General features: G+C 42.5%; 1 protein-coding gene across 10 annotated transcripts in view; it reads right to left on the reverse strand.

The window, feature by feature from the left end:
* MTCL1 (microtubule crosslinking factor 1) overlaps positions 1-21,675 on the reverse strand; it is a 102,758-nt gene that overhangs the window by 45,367 nt on the left and 35,716 nt on the right. For 5 of the 10 annotated variants that reach the window (XM_059466627.1, XM_059466656.1, XM_059466665.1 and 2 more), the window contains exons 4-5: positions 3,522-3,581; positions 1,405-1,482 (exon numbers count right to left, since the gene is read on the reverse strand). In XM_059466627.1, the coding sequence (XP_059322610.1) occupies positions 1,405-1,482; positions 3,522-3,581 (138 nt within the window). The remainder of the gene's footprint in view (positions 1-1,404; positions 1,483-3,521; positions 3,582-21,675) is intronic. The other 5 variants (XM_059466674.1, XM_059466686.1, XM_059466694.1 and 2 more) reach the window with 2 other exon arrangements.

Below are 21,675 nucleotides of genomic sequence, written 5' to 3' on the forward strand. Positions count from 1 at the left end.
AACACACTCAGAGCTTTGAAGCTTTTGAAGAAAAGGGAAAGGCTGCGATGTGTTCAGGGTCAGGGCCCCAATGTTTTTGCTCAGCATCACTGCACGATTCAGTGCATCTGTGGAGGTAGTGTGCTATTATTGCAGGACAAAACCACTTTTAACTCCTTTAATGGCATCACTTTATTGCCAGGTTTTGTCTTAGCTATTTAATTTTTTTTAAAGGATCAAATTTTCAAGTTTTGTTTTTTCGCAAGAGCTGAAACAAGCAAGATTTTTTCATTAAACAAACACAAGCCTCATACAAAACAACAGAGCTGATGGATGGTAATCTTGCCTGCTAAATATGGATCCCATCTGGAAAGGTGAGAAAGCTCTAGATCTTCCTCACTTCCCTGCCAGGGAACATCCCATTCCCCTGACAGCATTTTTTCCAAAGGAAAAGAATGGTCAGGAGAGATTTATCAGCCAGATCTAAGCATGCCAGAAGGGTAGGACTCCAACCTTCATGCATCTGTCCCTCTGAAACTTTGTGTACAGAAATATCACTGATTTCTTGATCAGTTGAAACCAAGTAGAAACAGTGAGAGAGTGAGACACCCACACAGGCAAAGCAGAATTTTGACATATAAGGCAAACTAAAGAAAGGCCAAGTCACTGAAACTAAGAATAGCTCATTATTAGTTAAATTGTAAATGAAAAGACAGGAGAGTGGAAAAAAGAAAAAAGATAGAGAATAGCCTTTCCATGGCTTTGGAGGAACAAGAGGCTCAAATCCCAGGGGCTGAATATGGGCGATGGCCTCCTAACTGTATTAAACATTCAGTATGTGCATGCTTTCCTAAAATGTGTACAGAAGGCAAATCATAAAGAAAGAAAAGAAGGAGCAGCAGTGCAAAGATGTGACAGTCACGGTGCTCTGTCATGGACGTTGAGAGATCATTAAGGATAAATGGGAGTTAATGATTACCGATGGTGATAATTTGCATGCAATTGCACTGCAGCTCTGCATGGCACTTCAGAAGGATGTTAATGGGTAAAAAAAGGAGAAGAAAAAAGCCCAGATCCTTCCCCACAGAGTCTGCTCTCTAATTTAGACAAATGTAGAATGTGGAGATAAAGAAATGAAATGCATAAGAAATAAATTAACTTAATTATGCAATGTAAATGCATCATGTGTGAGAGATGTGATGAGAATGAAGAGCTGATCAAAAATTCCCCAATACAATATTTCTTTTCTGGCAAGAAGACACAAAGCTAGATAGAGGCCAACACCATCTCCTCTACCACCACCACCACCACCAGCGCAAGGGAACTGCCAGGCAGAAGACTGGTAAGCAATTTTGGGGTTGCAGGTCTGATGACAAGGCAGTACAACCAGCACCCAAGCATCTGGCCGAGTGCCAGCACTCCTACCTTGCGCTGGAGAACCACTTTTCTTTGTGGTTTGCCTGGTGCCTGGTATTTTCCAAGAAGCTCCGTTTTGCAATTCTGCTGAATAAAAACTTTTTTTCTTCAATACTGCTAGAGGTGGGAGAGTGCTACTATAAATTCTGCTTTTACACAGCTTCAAGACAATCAACTCCATGGGTATTATTTACTTGGTGTGCTCTGTGGTGGGTGTGAAGTTCCAGCTAATTTTCATGGCTTGCAGTAAGTAAAGCTTGCAGTAAGTAAAAACACCAGTCTTGCCACATGCTGTATGTATCTGTACACATGTGGATGCACAGAATCTAAGTTTGAGACCTTCTCAGTCACAAAATATATAATGGGTGTTCATTCTAGGTATTTAAGGTATCTGTCCCTGAAGAGCAGCATTTTGAACCTCCTGGGCTGTGTCTGTACCAACCCTTTTGGGCCATGCCCAGGACCTGGCAGCTGCTTGACCAGGTCAGGCATGTGCTGTGATGTGCCTTGATCTCAACCAGCAAATACCTCTGAATGGATGCCTGGGTTTGGAGACATTGGAGATATTGGTAATATCCTACAGTTGGGAGAAAGCCAGGACATGTACATATAGGCTGGGCTATGTTAGCATATAAGGTTATTTTCGGTCTTTTTTACCCTAACGAGTTGGTGAAGAAAACTGAATGGCCACCTTGCAGAGCGCTGATGCAAAGGTTTTCATTTCCAGCCCCAAGCCCTTTGCTTGCAGGAGTTATGGTGTGTGTGTAGAGGGTAAAAGTTTTTCTCCCCATGTGGCTTCTGGGATCACTTCTCTTTGTTGAGAGAGATGCTGAGCTCACACTTAGTTACTCAGTTCATTTTGTGAAGTTAATTTTGAGAAATCTTTTTAAGGCTTTCCAAAGCAAACTGTAGCTGCTCTTAATGCCTGGATTTGGGCAGAGGAAGCAAACACGAGAATCCATTCTCTTTGCACAGTTCTGTATTTCCAGGAATGAGGAAAGGAAGGACAGTGCTGCTCACAAACCCCTATGGACACAATTGTGCCTTCCTGTAGCTTCATCTGTAATTTGCATGTGTGTGGGCATGTGCATATATTTCATCTCTGTATTTTACATACTTGCAGAAAAACAAACTCTGACCTGACTGACAACCTAAATAACTCTCCATAGCAAGAACCTCATTTTAAGGTATGATTAAGCCATGCTTGTGTCATCTTGGCCAGGACACCCAGTCTGCTGTGGCCTGGGAAAGCAGGCTGAAGTGCCCTGGCCACTGGCCAGTCCCCCAGTATGCCCACTCAGCTGCCTGCCCTACCCCCTCAAGTTCAACATCTTGTAGTGATTTATGATGGTTTCAATTACAAATCAATGGACTTTAGGACTAGACAGCCCCTAGGACTCGGCTGTGTATGCTGAGCCTGCCGAGGGGCAGCAGGGGAAGTGCATCCCTTCTCTAATGAAGGCACAATGTCTCTCCTGGCTCCTTTCCCAGCAAGGTGAAATACTATCCCCACCTCCCTGGCTATAAACAGTAACTGTGCTGGGAAAGGCTTTAACTCCTACAGTCAGCACAAAAAGCAGAGGAAACCAGGCAGACTGCTTTCCTGAGAAGGACTGACCAACGAGATTTAAAATAAAACCCATGTCCAAAGAGAGACTGAGTGGGAAATTGTGCTCTCTGAGGTACCTCAGCTTTGGGGAGCACAAGTTCCTGCAATATCAGGGAGATCAAAGATTTGAGAGCTCGAGAGGTGTCACTGCAGTGTGTGAACTGCATTCCTGCCAAGACCCTCATTAGCACAAAACCTTTGGCACAGTGTATAAATTTAGTCAGTCCCTAAGCTGTGATCCAATTATTTTGTGAGGCAAGGTGATTTGCTCCTCTTGTAGCAAACCTGCAGCCTCAATCAATGGATACAAGCACAATGAGCCTGAGAAGCTGCACAGTTTAGAGACTGTACTTTTGTCCTAAATTGCTTCTACATTATCTCTGGGAGGTCTCAGTAGATTAAGGCCTAATTGCACTCAAGTTAATATACCTGATGGCCCTGTCAAAACCCATAAAAATAAATCTTGAGTTGTATCATGTGATTTTTGCTCAAAGTTGCATGTTCATGGAAACCATACCTGGGTAAAGGTCTTCTTTTCTTTGTGGATTTCTCTGCTGCCTCTCCTCTTCAGGGAACTCTGCAACAGAAAAAACACTGTGTTATTGATAAGCTAAATGCAAAGCCTGCAAGTTTGGCAGGTTTCACCACTATACAATTAATTAAGGAAAGAGAAAGAATATTCTCCTGAACAGCTGGGGATTTAATTTTTCATAATAATCCTTAAAAAGAACAAGATGATCAGGTCCTTATCGGTGATTCTTTTAATGTCCAAAATTTCCCACCAAAATAAGGAATAAAATTAGTTAAAACTTCTATGGACCACCAAAATTTTTGGCTAAACTTTCTTTTTGCATGGGGCAATGATTCATGTTTGATTAATCCAGGGCAGAAGTCCAAGAATCTTACTCACAGTCGATGTGAAACACGTGGTGGAAACCTCAGAGGAAAGCAGCCCCCCAAAAAATAGGCAAGAACATGCATGTTTAAGCTATGTGGCATAACATTATTTATTAATCCATGCTAGCAAGCATACTGAGGAGCCCAGATAAAGACCAGATAATTCTCCAGATATTTTTGAATTTACTTCATGAACCAGATTTCATTGGTTTTGCAAATCTTTATATCCCTTTATAAGAAAATATTTTTAAGACAAGGAAATGATGTCAGCATTACTGCTTCACTGAGAAATCTCTAATTTCCCAAATGGAAAAGCACAGTGTTCATGAGAAGTGAGAGGTAGAGCACCATCAGGATGTTACCAATGTTTATTTGTGTGTCAAGACTGGTTTCCAAACTAGTATGAGCTGGGCCTATTTAGAAAAGGCATACATTTGACACTTATCAGGTTGAGGGGATCAATAGTTATCAGAGAAAAAAAAAGGCAGAAAGCTGGGAACTGCAGAGTTTGAATTCAAAGCAGGCCATGTTGCTTTGACTGTGCCCAGAGCCTGAAGGCCGATACTCCCCAGATCCCCTTGATATTTTGGGGTTTTTTATTTATTACTTCTGTTTATATTTGCTCTGTGGAGGACAATTTCCAGCTGAGGTAAAGCCTAAGCTGTCATGGGTTGCCCACAGTTGGCAAGATGGGTTGCCCTGCTCCTCTGGTCCATGTGATGGAGCAGTGTCCCGGGACCAGAGCCCGTTCCCATCCCAGGTGAGTTAATCCCAGTCTCTGTAACCCACACTGACCCAGCACTGCAAACCAGGAGCAAAGAGGAAGGGACAGGAGGGAGAGGCATCCTGTTAGTTAGCTAAGTCCAGCCCCGTGCCCAGCCACAAGCTGGCAGAAAACAGGATGTGAGCTCGGGGACCAGCACACACACCACACACAAATCTGAACCAAAAGCTTTCCCTGGCTTTGTGGTTTCTGCCTGCTCAGCTGTGCAGCTACTGCATGCTATAATTATTGCACACAAAGACAAATCTCTCCTTCTACTCTTTGTTTTACACAGATAAGTAGTTAAAACCCATTCATACACAGCACCATATGCCCAAGACATACTCAGTTTATTTTTGCTAATCTGCTCTCTACTTTAATCCAGTGATTTCCTATAACTAATGAAGCTGAGTAAGAGAAATGTCTTTTTCTGGATACTGAAACAGTTCAATAAAAAAAGACTTTAAACACTAAAATCATCATATGAAAACCTGTTACACAAGCTTAGGCAGGATAAACAGTTACTGTTTTCTCTCCCTTTTTTTCTTTTCTTTTTTTAATGTGGTGTTATTCTAGAAGCTGATATGCAACTGAAAGCAATCACCAGTCAGCAGCATCACTCCCAGGCACACAAGAGGGGTCATTCTGGTTGAATAGAGATGGGGCATAGCCCTGGTCCCCATATGTGACTTCTTTTCCGTGTGACTTCAAGCAAGAACAATTGGGCTGAGAGGAGTTTGTCTGGATACTGCATATAATTTGTAAGCCCTTAGAGTCAGGGATGAGGCTATCAATTTCTGTAGAGGCCTCAATGCCCAGTTGTAGCAAGTAGCTACTCATCATGCTAAAAATGAAAAGCCTTGTGCCAAATGCTAAAAACCTCTTGCTCTTACCTGTAGGTAAAAGGTTTCACTTGGACAAATCCAGCTTGAGAAGCTAAGGGATACAAACACACAGACTATGGTGTGCAAGATAAAGTAGTAAAGACTTTGCTGTGTAGTATGGGACAATACTTGGAAAACAAGGGGAAAGGAATTAAAATAATGGTAGATGACATTGATGACAGGCTGAGAAACAGGTAGGTAGCAATCCAGCTTTGGAAACTGTAAGCTCCACTCCTCACTGAAACAATTAATTTCACAGATCCAGACTAACAGGTTTGTAACATATTGCCTTAGATGAGGCCTCATTTTAAGCATTTTCACACTGTGCTGTTTGGATTTGCATAAGAACAACTTTGTAATCAGTGCTCAGGTGGGAGCTTTGTATTTCCATAAGGCAGAGACTCAACCTTAGGCTGAGTCTGTGCTCGGTGTAAAAAAAGATGGGAACATTTACCTTTGGGGACTGCCAGTGGATTACAGGGAGAAACTTCCCTCACATGTATCAGTGGAGGACTTGAATACAAGCATGGCAACAAGGAACTGCCTGCCCAAAACCCACCAAGCCCTACATGAAAACAAGGCAGTATCTCCATTTCAAGGCAGTATCTCCATTTCAGCACTATGGGACCAGGTTACACATGTGTATGAAACACCAACCAACAACAATACAGCTGCTGTTTTAGCTGGGCTAAGGGCAGAGGCTGCTGCTGCTAAAAGCAGGGGAATGTGCTACAAGCTTAAATTATTTAAAATTAAAAATGGTCCAATAAATGAGCATTTCTCTTTGATTTTTTGATGTACAGGAGATTGGCATCAGAAGCTGATATGAATTAGTGCTAGAAGGAACATTTCTATACTACTTTCTATACTCAAGAGACCAGCCAGGGTTGGCTGTCTACCAAGAAGTCTTTCAATGATGGTTAAACGAGATTTTATTAGTCCTTTGGTTAACAGAGTCTCTTAAGGAAGTGGTTACTTGTGCAGATATTTCCTACCTCTACAGTTTCACTGCAATTTATTGATGGACCTCTTGGCTACCAAAGAGAGCTCAAGTATGGAGGCCCAGTGTTTTAAAAGTTAAACTTCCCAAAAGATTATTGGGTGTAGGGATTACAGTATTAACAGTGGAAAGAGACACAATGATTTTTACTTTCCCTAGGAGCCTAGCAGGGATGGGAAGAGGGAATTTGCATTTTCTGGTGAATTCCATTTTTGACAGATCAAAGAAGAGTCCTGCAAACTGAGCAGTGAAAGTGAGCAGTGAAACCCACATGGGGGACAGCAAGCAGGAGTCAATGCACAGGAACTGGTGATTGAGCAAAATATGGAAATAAAATTTGAGTTAAGAGCAATTGTACATGTAAGCACATGATAGACTCCCAGTTTTCATACTGAAGCAAGTGCCGAGCAGGATGAGAATAGAGCTGCAAACAGGCGTTGGTAGAGAAGGATTTGGAAAATGAGAGAACCAAGAGTCCCTAAGAGCTGCCATCCTGTCACTTTATTCACTGCTGCTGAGAGGAGCAAGTAATTTGGGTGGCAGTCTGATATCTGCAGGCAAGCGTGGGCTTGCTATCATATGTGCATCAAACTGAACCTGCAAAATTCAGTAGCCAGTCACTGCAGTGACAATGTCTGCAACTCAAAAACAGAGAGGCTGGGTTGGAAAATCCAGCCCTGAAGGCAGTTTCTATTACTGTGATGTGTGAGGAATTATACACCAGCATCACTGGCGCTTATGAGCTGTATAAATAATGTTCTGTGCCAGTGATGGTTTGCTACTGATTGCTTTGAAATGGATAATCACAATTTTCATTTGCATGCATTAGAAGATACTGCCTGTGAGGGACCTGACAGTATTTTAAAAAATTATGCACAATTGACAGAATCCTCTTGCTCCAAATCCAGCAGTAGGTGAAGCAGACCACTTGCAGATTACCAGGAACTGCAAGGCCAACAGCTTCAGAGCTGCACATTGGCATTTCATAACAAGAACTAAATTCTGGCTAGCTGTTGGGGCCTCTCATGTTCAAGAATGAACAAACCATCCAGAGGGACATAATCTCTGCCCCACAGAATGTGACTCATCAAGAGATCCTGCCAATGGACTGACTTTTTCATAGCACTTACTCTCCAAGAAACACCAGTGGTTTAAATGAAGGTAATTCTGCTTGGCATCTATGTGAATCAGAAGAAAACCAGATCCTCTTGTTAACAGATGGTCAGAGGGTGGATTTATCCCCAAGAGATGTCAACCAGTGTTCATTAACTGCACCACTAATCAGGAACACTTCACTGCAAGCGTATTCCAGGCACTGTGCAGTACTGCATATGAAGATTCTGTCAGGAGATGAAAAAGGAAGGGGATCTCCATGTTCCTTCTCCAGCAAACCTCCTCCACACAAATGAAGCTCTGCTGGCCACTGCAGGTTGTTTCCCTCTTAACTTTTTGCAGCTTTGGACTTGCCAGAACCTGACACTGAGGACATGCACGATTCTCCTTCATCTCACTGTTTTAGAGCTCTCCCTGTTTGTCCAGTCTTGCCGATAAAAGAAAAAAACCTTTGTGCAAAGTTCTGACACTCTTAAATCAGGGATGAATAAACTCTTCTAAGAAGAAAAAAACATGTCCTGGACAATGACCAGAACCTGTTTCTTTAGAAGGGGCAGATTTCAGCTATCACACTGCGCCGTCCTTTATTGTTACTAGCCCATTTGGGAAAAGGAAGCATTTCCCTTTTCTGTAACAATATCATATATTTAAGGTAGGACAGGGTGACTTTCCATTCTTTCTTTAGCCCTGAAGTGTCTCTAAGTCCCAAGTATTCGACTGAAGATCTGCTTTGCTGCCATCTCATTCTTCTGTATTTCAACAGCTGCGCAGTGAAAGTACAGCTTTTTCATTGCAAACTCTTGTACATATCTACAGGATGGTTAATGGAACTGGAAAGTACAATGAAATTCTAATTGCTTTTCAATTGCTGTAGGCCCTTGAAAAAGATATCTCACCAGCCCCTGATAAAGCTGGGCTTGACGCAAGTGATCTGTATCTCCATTCACTCCCGTGTGCGTTTCCTTTGCTAGAAACCTCTAAATACCGCGATACTCATCATTCACATGACCTAGCAAAGCAAGCCATGTCTGAAATATCATAAGCATTACAATTCCGGATAAAAGACATCCCTTGAGTAAAAGAGCAGCAAAGCACACTAGCTTTCAGCACCAGCTTAAATTTCCCTAACGCTGCATTACTCTATTGTGCTCAGCTTATGAATAGGAGCCTCTTTCTTTTGCCTCTCACTGTGAACACACCACACTGTCTGTCTTATGTGGCTTCCTGGTGCCCTTCACATGCAGTCTGTGATATTAGCTGCCTTGCTGTTTACAAATAATGCGGTGTGACAGGTCTGGGAGCATGCTGGGGAGGGAAGCAGCAGGGTTGCACCTGCTGTCTGAAGCCCTGGAAGGTTAGACAGCAGCTCTTGGGAGGATGGGAGACAGCTGGGCTGGCTATGTGTTCAGCTCTCAACACTGAGACATTTCACTTAATATTTGGTCAGGGCAGGCTGATGTGGGGACCAGAAACCAATATATTAATTCTTATTAATAAAATAATTATGAAATAATTATGGAAATAATTGGTAAAATATATAGCAAAGATAATTGATATCAATAGAATAAAATAAATCTAGCAAGAGACAGCTGAGATCCTAACCACGTGTAGTGATCCTAACGTGATAGTGATCCTAACGTGTATCTGCCCAAACATTTCCTAGTAACTTGTTAAATTCATTAAAATATATTTTAAAAGTCCCTGTCTGTCCCATTTTGTTAAGACGTAATTTTATATACATTTTATTACAATTTTATTACTTTTGTCACAATACATAAAGAAAATTATAACACACTGAGATCAGACTTCTCTTTCTTAGGGAAGGGTCTTATTTCAGGTGAAGGAAACAAGAAAGAAGCCGGGCAAATGACTGCAGCTAGTGCTGCTTTTTCCCCTCCTGCTACACTAGTAGAGTGACACTGATGTGCCAGGAGCAAACATCCCTCTGAATGGGATGAACCTCATCACCCCTCCACTTGTGCAGCTGTTAAATGTGAGTTCTGCACAGCACACTGTGCCCATTCCTTCACCCTGCACCACAGGCACGTGTGCTAACCCTCTGCCTGGGCATCTCCTGAGCCTGATGAGGGAACCACTGCCACCACATCCCTCACAATCCTGCCAGGCAGGAGCAGCACCCACACCAACCACAGCAGCAGGCTCCTGCCAGCCCTCTGCTGCTCCAGCTCCCACCCCACTGTGCCTGTAATGCCCATGGTAACCTTTGCTAGAACCACCCACTCTCTCCTCCCCACTGGCACAGGAGGCAGGAGCAGCACCCCAAATTCCTCTGCATTAGCTGAGCTGCAGGGACTGAGCACCAGCCTGCAAGAGGTCCCTTGTCAAGCTGCACCCCTTTGGGAAAGAACTTGTGGAAGAGTCATTCTTTATCCGAGTGGCATGTGCTGCACTGACACTGCCTGAGCCCTCCAATTACCTCGTTAGTGTAATCCCTGAGCAGACAGCCCGTGAAAAATGTGCTGGGCACTGTGTACACACAGAAACAGACCTGTCCTGGAACAACTTGGCAACAGGAATGGTGCTCACAGTCAGCCACGAAACCCCACAGAAAGACACACGCCTGGTGCTCATAGTCCAGGCACACCTCAGCATGCCCAGAGGGAAACAGCATCTCTCACTGTGAGGGCAGGCACCCTGCCAGCCCCTTGGCCAGCAGTGGCAGTTTGGGCTCCCTTCTCCACCTCTCTGGACCAAACAGGCATTGTAAAACTCGCTGAGAAGGTGAAACAACTTTAACAACCATTTTAAAGAATTCTTCTTCTCTCTTGTGATGATTCTTACTGCAGTAGCCTGAGCAAAATAGACAACTGTTGGAAAAAGCCTCTCCTGGCATACCTGCCCTGCCATCCACCATCCACCTGGCGACCTCAACAGAGGCTGATTGTCCTTCCCTCCTGTTCTCCATGAAAAAAAAGCTTCCCCAGAATGCTTTACTGAATGGCACTGCAGGCCAGTTAGTGCTCAGAGATGGGACTGGGAGTTTGCATTCCCAAAGGAAGACAGTATGACAGCATCTGTTGCTGGTCACTGCACACCCTGTAGCCCAGCTGACCCATTACAAGTATAAATGTTGTTTGTGTGTTTGTTTGTTTCCAGAAGAAGGGTAAGTAGGCAGTATATACCCAGGGAATAGACACCTGCTGTCCAGTTGCAGAGGTAGAGTCTCCTAATTCTCTGCACCAAGACCTTTTAGAAAGTAATACTATGTAAGCTGGCAGTCCCATTATCAGGACAGACTTCCTGAGGACTGGAGGAACAAACTGGAGAGTTTGGCAGTGAGGGGACAAGGCAGAGCTAGACCTGATTTGGACAGCGCTGATAAAGGGAAGGAGAGAAGCTGAGTAAAGCTCCAAACCTGTACTAGGTCAGGAGGTTACTGCAACCATTTACAGAACTGGGAGGGGGAGAAAACACACAGCTCTGCAATCTCTGTAGTGTTCAAGGTATGGGCCTAAAGAGCAAATTTCACATAACCTGGAAAAAAGAAGATTTTTGGAAATCTTTTTGCAGAGAAAGATATTCACACCTGCACAACATCTGTGCAGTCCACACTAATAGATCAACAGCAACAGGATTGTTCTTTACATTGGGGATGGAAAGGAAAATTTTCCTTGAGCAGACAACTGTGAGTACAAGCATCTTCAATCTCCCCTGGATTAGAGCAATTTGCTGTTTCTATGAAGTATTAAATGAAATTCTAAAGAAGCAGAGAGATTAAAGGCCAACTTCAGTGATCCCCAACAAATATATCCCAGACAGTCTTTGTAATCCTCGGCTGCCCTTCTATTATTTCACAATTTTAAGGACATTGCACTCTGAAAAAGGGGCTTATAAAAACAGAACAAAAAGATCGTCTACCCAGTGAGGTGGTGGAGTCATCATCCCTTGATGAGTTCAAAATGAGACTGGATGTGGCACTTGCTGCCATGATCTAGTTGAATAGTTAGAACATGGGTTGGACTTGATGATCTTATAGGTCTCTTCCAGCCTTGAATTTCTGTGATTCTGTGATTCTGTGATTCTGTGACAGCAAATTCACATTTGGATAGCTGCTGAGATTTTTGAACTTTGGATAGCTGCTACCCGTGGTGCACTTTCCTATAGATCATTCAGTGCATACACCAATTTACTGCCAGGTAATGGGTGGCCCCCAAGACATTCATATTCAGCAAGCCATAGGAGCCACAGTTCAAGCCCAAATAAAGATAGTTCTGCTACAGTGAACAAGGCCATCAATTACAGGAATGAAATTCAAGCCAGAGTGTAGCACTTGTAACTAAGAAACAGTGAAAGCAGGGCAGGCACAAGAGACAAGAAGGGGACAGAGCTCCTCCAAGCATGTCAGTGCAATGTCCACCCACTCTCCCAGCATTTTCTGTGAAGGAAGAGTTGCCCTCATGGGGGAAAAGTGCTAGGCTACCTATGTGCCAGACTGCAGCTGGAAATGGACAGGAGGGAAAGAAATTGTTAGGAGAGCATGTAATTGCAAAATCTGCAGTTCCTTAGTGAAACCAGTACACAAAGATGTGTCAGCAGCAACCCTGTAAATATCAAATGAAAAACTCTACATGATTGATATAACTTCACAAAAATGTGCATAGAAAGGAGTATGACTAGCCCAAGTGGGAACACAGTGCTTCAAACACCAAAATTAAAATTGCACAGAAAAAATTATTAATATTCCATAAATGCTAACAGCTAAACTGTTGTGAAGCATGATTCTGAGGAGACCTCAACCTGTGCAGGTATTTGAGTTACCCTTAACTATTTTGCCAGCTCCTGGGGCTGGATTGTGATTGCCTGGGAATCTCTTTGATTGCCTCTGGGGAGCTGGGGTGACTCTGCAAGTGTGCAGGGGCTGCTCTCTCTCATGCTACTGCTGCTTTGAAGCCTAAAATGAGCTGCCTCAAGCTCCTTGCTGGGATTCAGGGTCTCTGCCTCTGCATACAGAAGGCTGCTCTGACTCTGTGGACAAAAGCACAAAATTAAAGACAAATCATGCATTACTGGGTGTTACGTGGGGAAGCCAGACCCAGGAGAGGGTCTCAAAGGTCTCAGACCTCTGAGAGATGGGTGAAAGCAGGGCTTGGGACAATGCTTCTTGGTTTGCTCTGCAGCTCCTGGGAAGGACAGACAGCTTTTCCATGCCTTGACAGGGGAGCTGGCTGCTCTGAGCCTCCCCATTGCACTGCCTCAGTGCTTCAAAGAGCTGGTTTCTGAGGAGGCAATGGTGCTCAGCACTTGCCCAAAGGAGGAATTCACAGCTTCAACTTTGTTGCATTCATCCCTCTCTAAATGCATCCTACTGGGGGCCTAAGTCCTATACTTTGTTTTGATACAAATTTCTTACAAATGACAATGTTTTATCTGTTCTCTTTTTCAGTGCAGAACAGAAGGAAAAAGAGGATGATCCATTTATAATCCCTCAAATGAGGAAAAGAATTCGTTTCCAGACTTATTTGAGAACTTATCCCACTGTTTTCCTCTCTGCCTTTCTTGCTAATATCAAAAAAAGCACAAGAAGCCTAAAATAGTAACACGGGTGCACTTAAAAAAACACAAACCCGACCCACCTAACAAAACAATAATCATAGCACATTTGCATGCTCTTGTGTGGGGTGAGCTGCAGTCACACAGCCAGGGCTGGTTTCAGAAGCTGCTTCTGGATAAGAAGCCTTCTACCCTCCAGAAACTGCAGGATCCACCGGAGCAGTGCAAGGTCACCACAGCCATGGTCACCACAGTCCCAGGACAAGGCAGTGAGCAGGAAGGGACCATGTCTGCGCTGTCAGGCAGCTTGGGAAACTTTAACCATTCCTCTTCCTTTGAGGGAATGAATTTGTAACCCCAGTCACACTGCATGGGGTATTTTTGTTATGAAATTATTATGATAACAAATGAAGACTGACAGCTATTGGGTCCAACCCCAAGTATAGAATAAAATATGAAAAAGGTGAGCAGCACTGTTGACTTCACCAGTGCCTAAAAAGATGCCAGTCCATGTGTCCTTGGTTGTAACCACACACCAAAACAGGAGGGAAGAGCTTAGGGATCCCTTTGCAGAGCTTGCTGCTGTTGCTGCCTAGTGAAAGAGCTTTCTGAAGATGATTTGCAAACCAGCTTCTGAAAAGTCATTTTTAGACTGTAACTCCAAAGACCTTCTAATCTCTGTGCACTTCTCATGCTGAAGCACATCAGAGCAGGAACATCCTGATGTGCTTTGTATTTGGTTTGCCTACTCCTAGGAACCGCTTCCTATGTGGAAAGCTTTGCAAAGCATTCAGGTAGAGCAAAGTAGCTCCTGCTGGGGATTGCAGGCTGGGAAGATAATCAGGGGAAATACCCTTTTATTATACTTCTTAACCAAAACATAAAGTAGCACTTTGATTTTCTTACTATAAATCAGCATATGAAGTACAGGATTTTACCATATACAAATGGGTAAGTACCTGATACCAGAGTGGAATTTAATTCTCTGCCAAAATCATACCCATCTCTACTTCTTTAATGCCTTTTAAAAAACCAAAAAGCCTCACATTTTCATTAACTTCAGTGAGGCTTGGACTAAGGCCTCAGGCAGCATAAGGCTCTCATTGTCTCCACTGAAACAGGAGTTTGTAGGAGACCAGGCATCATTCAGGGGTTGCTGCAGAGAGGTATCTAATTAGGAACAACTAATCCACGATTACTGTTGTTCTGCTGTGATTAAAAGCGAGGCAGCAGGGATGCCTGATGAAAGGAGGCGACCAGGTCACATCCTGAAGCCCTACCAAGGTCTGACAGGCGAGGATACAAATCTAGGATTATTCTACAAAGCCTGAAGAAAAAGCAAGTGCAGATTTGGTAAGGGACTTGATAAATCTTCACCTTTTTTCTCTGACTAGCAAAGCAAAGCAAAAAAGGAAAAGAAGAAGGAAAACTTCAAACCATGAGCTAAAGATTCTTTCTCTACCACTGGTCAATGCAAGAACTCACAAAAAGCTTTCACTCTCCCAGGAATAACAAAATGGAAATGCCTGGGCTAGATCAGTGGAAGAGCTTTTGAACTGAAACATGGCAGCTAATGGCAGAATAGGCTTTAGACCAGCCTGGCTGCAGGAGAATAATGACTATGAATAATATATATGCATTAGAGTGAATAATGCCAGCCCTGAAGAAGGACTGGCAGAGACCAACAATTTTTTTTAGATCATTATTTCTCAGATGACAGAAACTATTACCATGAGGAAATCATTGCACTTTTCATTTTTCTAATTAAAACACAAAAACTGCTTCTCTCTACCACTTAATTCACTGCTGGCTTTTTCTGCCTCTTTGGCCACCTGGAAAAAGCATCTCCTCATAGGTAAACTTTCTTTCAGCTGAGGGCCCAAACTCAAAGGGTGCTGCTGTGTCAGTGCTTAAAGTGAGGGCAAAAATAGCTGTGTTAAGGATTTCCACAGCAAAACAACCACATAATTTGAATTCTTGGTGGTTCTAAAGCAGGCCTGTTAAGGTCACTACACCTGGGTACACGCTCTGCCTACTGACCAAGAAGTAAGGGGAATAAAACTGCTTGTGGGACTGATCTTCCCATGTGCCTGCTCATGAACAGGGCCAATTTTACATGGTTATAGGTTTTATGGAGGATTTTGATAAAATGTTCACTTCTAGTCTGTTCTTAGAAGTCTCAGTGTGGTAATTTTTTGCTTATTTGAGAAACCTGAAGTCCCTGGATCCTTTTGTAAGCTCTTTTCTAAGATCCTACCAGTCGTGACGCCTCAAATATTGGGAGGGACAGACAAAATAAAACCACAGGCAATTAGCAGCTGGTCTCAAGCAAGGCATCACTTCCACCACTTACCTCTCCTTCCCTGGCTGCCCTACCTTGCCAGGCTCCTGAAGGGAGCTCTGAGATATACAGAAATGGAAAAGCATCCATTTTTTCTCTCTGTAAATCGCTAATTGGACTCTGCTTATTTGGATCAGCAAGTGAGGAGTGAAAGCCCTCAGAGATCCACAGCAGCTCTTCAAAAAAAAAAGCCCAAAACCAGGAAAAAAAGAAAAAGAAAAAAAATAGAAGAAGGTAGGAAATAATTGAGGGAAAAGTTTGCAGCATACATAAAGCACCATGAAAAAATACTGACTATTCAACACTTGCACATCTTCAAATTCATTAAGGGACATGAAGTTAAATAAAAACCAAAGGGATCTCAGACAGGCACACAGCATTTTCCCTCTCCCATACGCAAATACATCCCCATGCTACTTGGCTCACCTGTCAATGCAGGAAAAGCTCTTCCTGGCCACACCAAATGCCCTGAATGACACCCAATTTCCTAATCTGGCTTTGTTATTTTCTCCTTATTTTGCATATAACTAGAGTATGAATTTATAACATGTTTTCATTTACATAGGAAAACTGGAGAAAGCAGTTTGTGCCCCAGAAGGAGACAAAGAAACTTGAAGTAAATGTAGATCCAGAATTAGGCAAAATAAAACTCTCATTGGCATAATTATTGTTAATGACTTGGAACTGAAACTCATTTGGATGAATCCTCTTTAGATTTTGCCTAATAATTTCCCTAACTGTCAACCTAAATATGGCAGGTTTTAGCCAAATAGTCTAGCCTTATATGAAAATAGACTAGAAATAAAAGAAATAAAATGAAAGTTTGCTGCAGCCTAAATTCTAAGAGGAACAAATTATTACTTTTATTAGAAGGCATATACTTCACTGAAATCTCCTCCCCACTTTTCAGATAATAATAAAGCTACTTACACTTTAAGAAGTAGCAAATGATTGATTCTGACTGGTGCTTAGAAAATAGTTAAGGTTTTTAACCTCACTTTTGCCACTGGGCTCTCTACAGCCCAGTGTACACTCTGTCACTCATTGCTGTGATTGCAGCAGTGCCTTGCGGACACTGCAAGATGAAAAAGGTGTCTCTACATTCCTTCCAAATGGTTTAGCAGGGATTCTCCTTAAAAACAAAACTTCTTGAACACCATTCAGCAACACTGAGACACAAAAAGGGTTTTGGCCACAAATGAGAGAAAAATAATATCAAAATAAAACTAAAAAACCTGATCCACCCACAACCCAAATTCAATACCCCTTTCAATTTCTGCAGAGCAAAGTGAATCTCTAGCATTCACTGCAGCTATTCATGCTCCAAAGTGGTGCTGCCTGTATTGATGTGAGTGGTTCATTATTCACCCTGCAAGGCATCCCACTGACCTCACCTCTGTAGGAACTGCAGAATCACAGCCCTATTATGGGCAGCCCCAATATTTATGCACACTTGTCAGATTTCACACAGCTCCTCTGAATGACATGCTCTCCTCTGCTCCTGCCTTTCTTCTCTTTAGGCTCTTCTTTCTTTCTTCTGCCCTCTAACTTCTGTGTGCCTTTTCATAGTAAGTGTGAATTTAACCAGTGAGCCTCCCCACAAGCTCACACGTAGGACTGTTCAGCTCTCACAAGCAGCTCTGGACATGTTCATTATGACCCCAGGCTGAAATATTCAGTCACACAATAAACCTGTGAGGCCAGCCAATGCTAAGGAGCTGAGCCCAGGGTAAGGGCTGAGCCCAGGGTAAGAGCTGAGGGAGTGGAAGATTTTAAAACTTTGCAATTACTGTCTTCAAATAGTCTGCAGAAAATACTCCAGGCCTCCAACTGATTGTAGTTCCACTAAATATTTTAAAAAGCTGCTTTGACAAGATGTCCTCTGAACCCACTGCTCTTCTTCCTGTTTTTTCTTCTAGAAACAGTTTTCTCCACAGATGCAGGGAGCTCTGATTTCCCTAAGAATAACAAGGCTTTAATAGCAGAAGATTGGAGATTAGAAGCAATGCCAGGTGTCCCTGCACGCTGCATGCAGGGAGCAATGTCCCCAGTGCTGCTGTTGCATTAACACATTCCCAGCACAGAACAGCACTTCTGGATACATTTCACAGCAAGAAACAGCATGGGGCCTAATGTGGGTATAAGCTCCAAAAGCAGTATTTTCCTTTTGGCTGGATTTTAACAAAGAATGTGAATGCATATAGGCTTTTATAATCTGAATGTTTCTATTCCAATCTTTTCATTCAAAGGCCTATTTTTTCTCAAACACTGATCATGAAAGAAGAACCTAAAACCCAACCAGTCCTTTTCTGAATCAGTATTCTGGGTACAACAGTGCAATAATATCACCTAAGGGGTTACAATTTTTAAGAGCATCACTAGCTCTTACATTGTTACTTGGTTATTTCAGTCTTTTTGAAATGAAAACAAAATAACACAAAAAATGCAGTTTTGAGGTGTTTCTTAGGATACTGGCTTGGTACTATACAGTCAGATGGCTGCTCCCACATTAGAGGCAAGGTGATATTTTCAGCTTTTCTGGCAATTTTTTACTGTTTTATTTCCTTATGCTCTTTCTGTCGATTTCCTATCTGTCAGTGTTTCACCTCATAGAGATTAACTGATATTTCAGACTCCATTGAAGCCTCTTTGTCCTCTCCCATGTGACACAGTAGCTGAATATTGACAAAAAAGGGCAACTAGCAACAAAGTGGCCCTAGAGCCCACACTGCTGATGCAAATTTCTTCAAATTATGAGCTCTAAACCTCATTATGCTTGGATGTTTGTGCAAATGTGCCTGGTCTTTCTGCACAGTTGTAAAAAGCTGGTAAATGAAGAAAAGCGATATTGATTTTTCTCTCTTCCTACAATTGGATATTTATGATGCAAACAACCCCTAAAGTACATAGACTTTCTTGAAGAGCCTTGAAGAGGCTGCACTGTCAGCAGAATCCCAAAGTTCAACTGCAAAGGTCAGGCAGACACATAGAAAAAGGAAGAAAAATGTCCTGGGACAACACACACTTTGGATAAGAACAAGCAGTTTATTCTGCAAGAGAGGTCACAATTTAGATTTCTTTGTAGCTCCCCAAAATGTCCCCAAATTTGCAGCAAATGCAAACATGGATGTGGTAAACAAGAATACTGAGATTTTGTTTAACACCAATTTCTGTAGGGTCAAACATCTAGCGTGCAGTTTGCTCATATATGTACCTCACAGAATTTTTGCAAGGATTAAATCTTTGCAAGGATTAATCTTTAAATCTGTGTTTTGAAAAGATCTGCATATCATATTTAGAGTAACAGCTAGAGTTAAGGTCACTTGATAACTTGCCAGGCAATAGGAATTAAAAGATAAACTGTTGTGTAATTATCTTATGCTGCATTTAGAAAAATTCTCTCTTATTATCCTGGGATAAAACCTGCATATAATTTGTCATGAATTAAAAAACACGCAAGTATTGAAAATAAATATACCTTAGACAGTTCCACAGCTACACAAACAACAGTCACAACTTATTCTTTGATTCCATTTGATGTTGCACCACACTGCAAACACATGTGTAATTTCATGTTGTGACAGTGTGATGGGTATCCTGGGAATGAGCCAAACTCAGCATCAGTGTTAAGGTGCAACCTGGCATGACCCAGGCATGATATGCACAGCTGCTGCCATAGGGATGGAGTTCATTGTATTAAACTGGGAATGTGCCAGGTTTGCACCTTCCTGGTCAGTGTGTGCAGTTCTGCTCCTCTGTGTAATTGATTACTGCTGTCTTCTTGAATGTGAACCATTAAATCAAAGAGAAAGTTTAAAAGTGGCGGTATAGATAAGGAGTTTGCCACAAAATGCAGCTGTTTTACAGCTCTGAGGGGCTACTTCTCAGCTGTGGCTCTGAGGTCAGAACTGCTCAGGTCTCCCTGTTTTAAGCTCTGAAAAAAGATAAGGACCTTCAAAAAGAGCAGTATGTTGAGGCCATTAGAAGAGGCAGGAACTGGTATGAAGACTCAAGCAGAGAAACAGGCATGCCACAGTGGAAAAGGAGCTTATTCTAACTGGGAACTCTCCTTGGTGACCTCCACTTTTCAATGTGAGACCATAAAGGCTGCTTTGGGTGGAGGATTTTTTTTCCAAGTCCCTTCTTTTACTTATTACCAGTGGCTTCCCAACAGCTTGTAGGGTCCAACTCCCAGGGCTGGATGGCTGCAAAGGTTAGGACACCCACAAAAAACCAGCTCTTTATGCATGGCAAAGGTGTAGCCCAGGAAATAAAAGGTTTGCAATCTGGAAACCCCCATTAAGGAAAACCCCAAGAAGAGATCAGCTGTAAGGCAAACCTAGTGACAAAAGCAAGAACAACGAGGGGTTTGTCTAAGTGGAAAGAATGGCATGACTGCAGTGGGGACTACTTGGCACTAAGAGAAAATAAACACTTAAACCACATTTATACTTGGAAGTAACACTACGACTGACCATGGAATCAAGCTGCATCAGAAATTCAGATTGGACATTAGGAAAAGGTTCATCATGGAGACAGTGGCTGACCTCTGGAACAAACTCCCCAGGGAAGGGGTCATGGTACCAAGCCTGTCAGGGATCAAGGAGCATCTGGATGGTACTTTTAGTAATACAATTTAGATTTAGGTGGTCCTGTGAGGAACTGGGAGTAGGACCTGATGATCCTTATGGATCCCTTACAACTCAAGATATTCTATGATTCTAACAATTAACGAGGCTAAAGCCTCCCAGCTGCTGTTGATCTAGCCCGTAACTAAATTCACTCTCCCATGTCCTACCAGTTCTTCCAAGCCACTTCTGGAAAAGCGAGAGAGTGTGTTAGTCAATCACATCATTTGGTAGGGAAATGCACAGTCCTGTCTGTCTGTAATCTCCACATCACAAGAATAGCAAAACACTCTCCCATCTTATCTGCAGACCAAAGTCTGACATTAGTCCCATGCTGGTCTGGGCCCTCAAAGCTCCTGCTGGATTCCCAGGGGTTTTCTGCCCGAGAGATGATTGATTAATCCCCATCCATCTAACAGAAGGTCACCAGCTCACTCCATGCTCTCCTGAATACTGTGCAATCACAGGATTCAATTTAAAGTTTCTAAGGACAAGCAATTGGCTCCTGAGACACTGATCTACTAAACAGTAGGGTGCTCAGCTACAGAATAAAGGAGAAGCAGGAGAGGGCATTTCAGGAGCCTATTGCTAATGAGTGAACCATCTGTCTGTCTTCTTTGTGAAAATTAGCTATTTATTCTGACATTTTCTTCTCCCCAAACAGTTTTTCTGCTGATGACCTTATTATTTTAAAGTAATGTAATCTAATTTTAATGCTAGTACTTGTCAGAATTATTTTAAAAAGCAATAATGATAACTGTAGCTATCTTAGCAAAGAGAAGAATAAAAATGTACAATGCCTCTGAGAGAAAAGGTGCAAGTCCCACCACAAACAAGCCTCACTGGTGATAATTATACTCATTATTCAGAAAGAAAACCATGGCCAGCTGTGAAATGAGTGACCAACACTGAATTTTTTGTATGGGATCATTCTTCCATCACAAATGAAAAAGAGATGCTGAATAAATAAATAAAAAAGACTCACTGTTGGCAAAAGCTTAATATAAATACATAAGCTAAGATGGACTCTCCCCGGTCTGCCTTACCCAATTTGTGTCTCTCATAGGAATGTGTCCATTTCAGGACTGCAGACTGTCCTTGAATGCCTCTAAATGTGAACACCATTTTAGCAGAAATGCAAGAAGGGGATACAGAGACTAATTGAGTTGTCTCTTCATCTTCCAGTATCTCTGCTGCAGACATCACCAGCTGCTTCACAGAAATGGGCAAAAAGCCTGATGGTAAGCTCACAGGGATAGTCTTCCAAGCCAGGAAGTCTCCTCCTTATTCTTACCAGCTATAGATTCATTTCAGAACTCAATTGTGAAATTTTGTGGCCCTTCCAGGACTTTCCTTCACAGTTGTTTTTTGGGGCCTTTTGGGCTGTTTTCAAGCAGTGCCATTGCAATCCTAAATCTGAGCAGCTAGGCATTGCCTAGGCACTTCTAGTAAACAAGAATATTCTAAAATGTAAAACACCCTGAGTATACCAAATTTAAAATGACATCTCACCTCATGTGAGTGGTTATTCTCC

The sequence above is a fragment of the Ammospiza nelsoni genome, chromosome 1 (assembly GCF_027579445.1).
Source record: "Ammospiza nelsoni isolate bAmmNel1 chromosome 1, bAmmNel1.pri, whole genome shotgun sequence".
NCBI classification, from domain to species: domain Eukaryota; kingdom Metazoa; phylum Chordata; class Aves; order Passeriformes; family Passerellidae; genus Ammospiza; species Ammospiza nelsoni.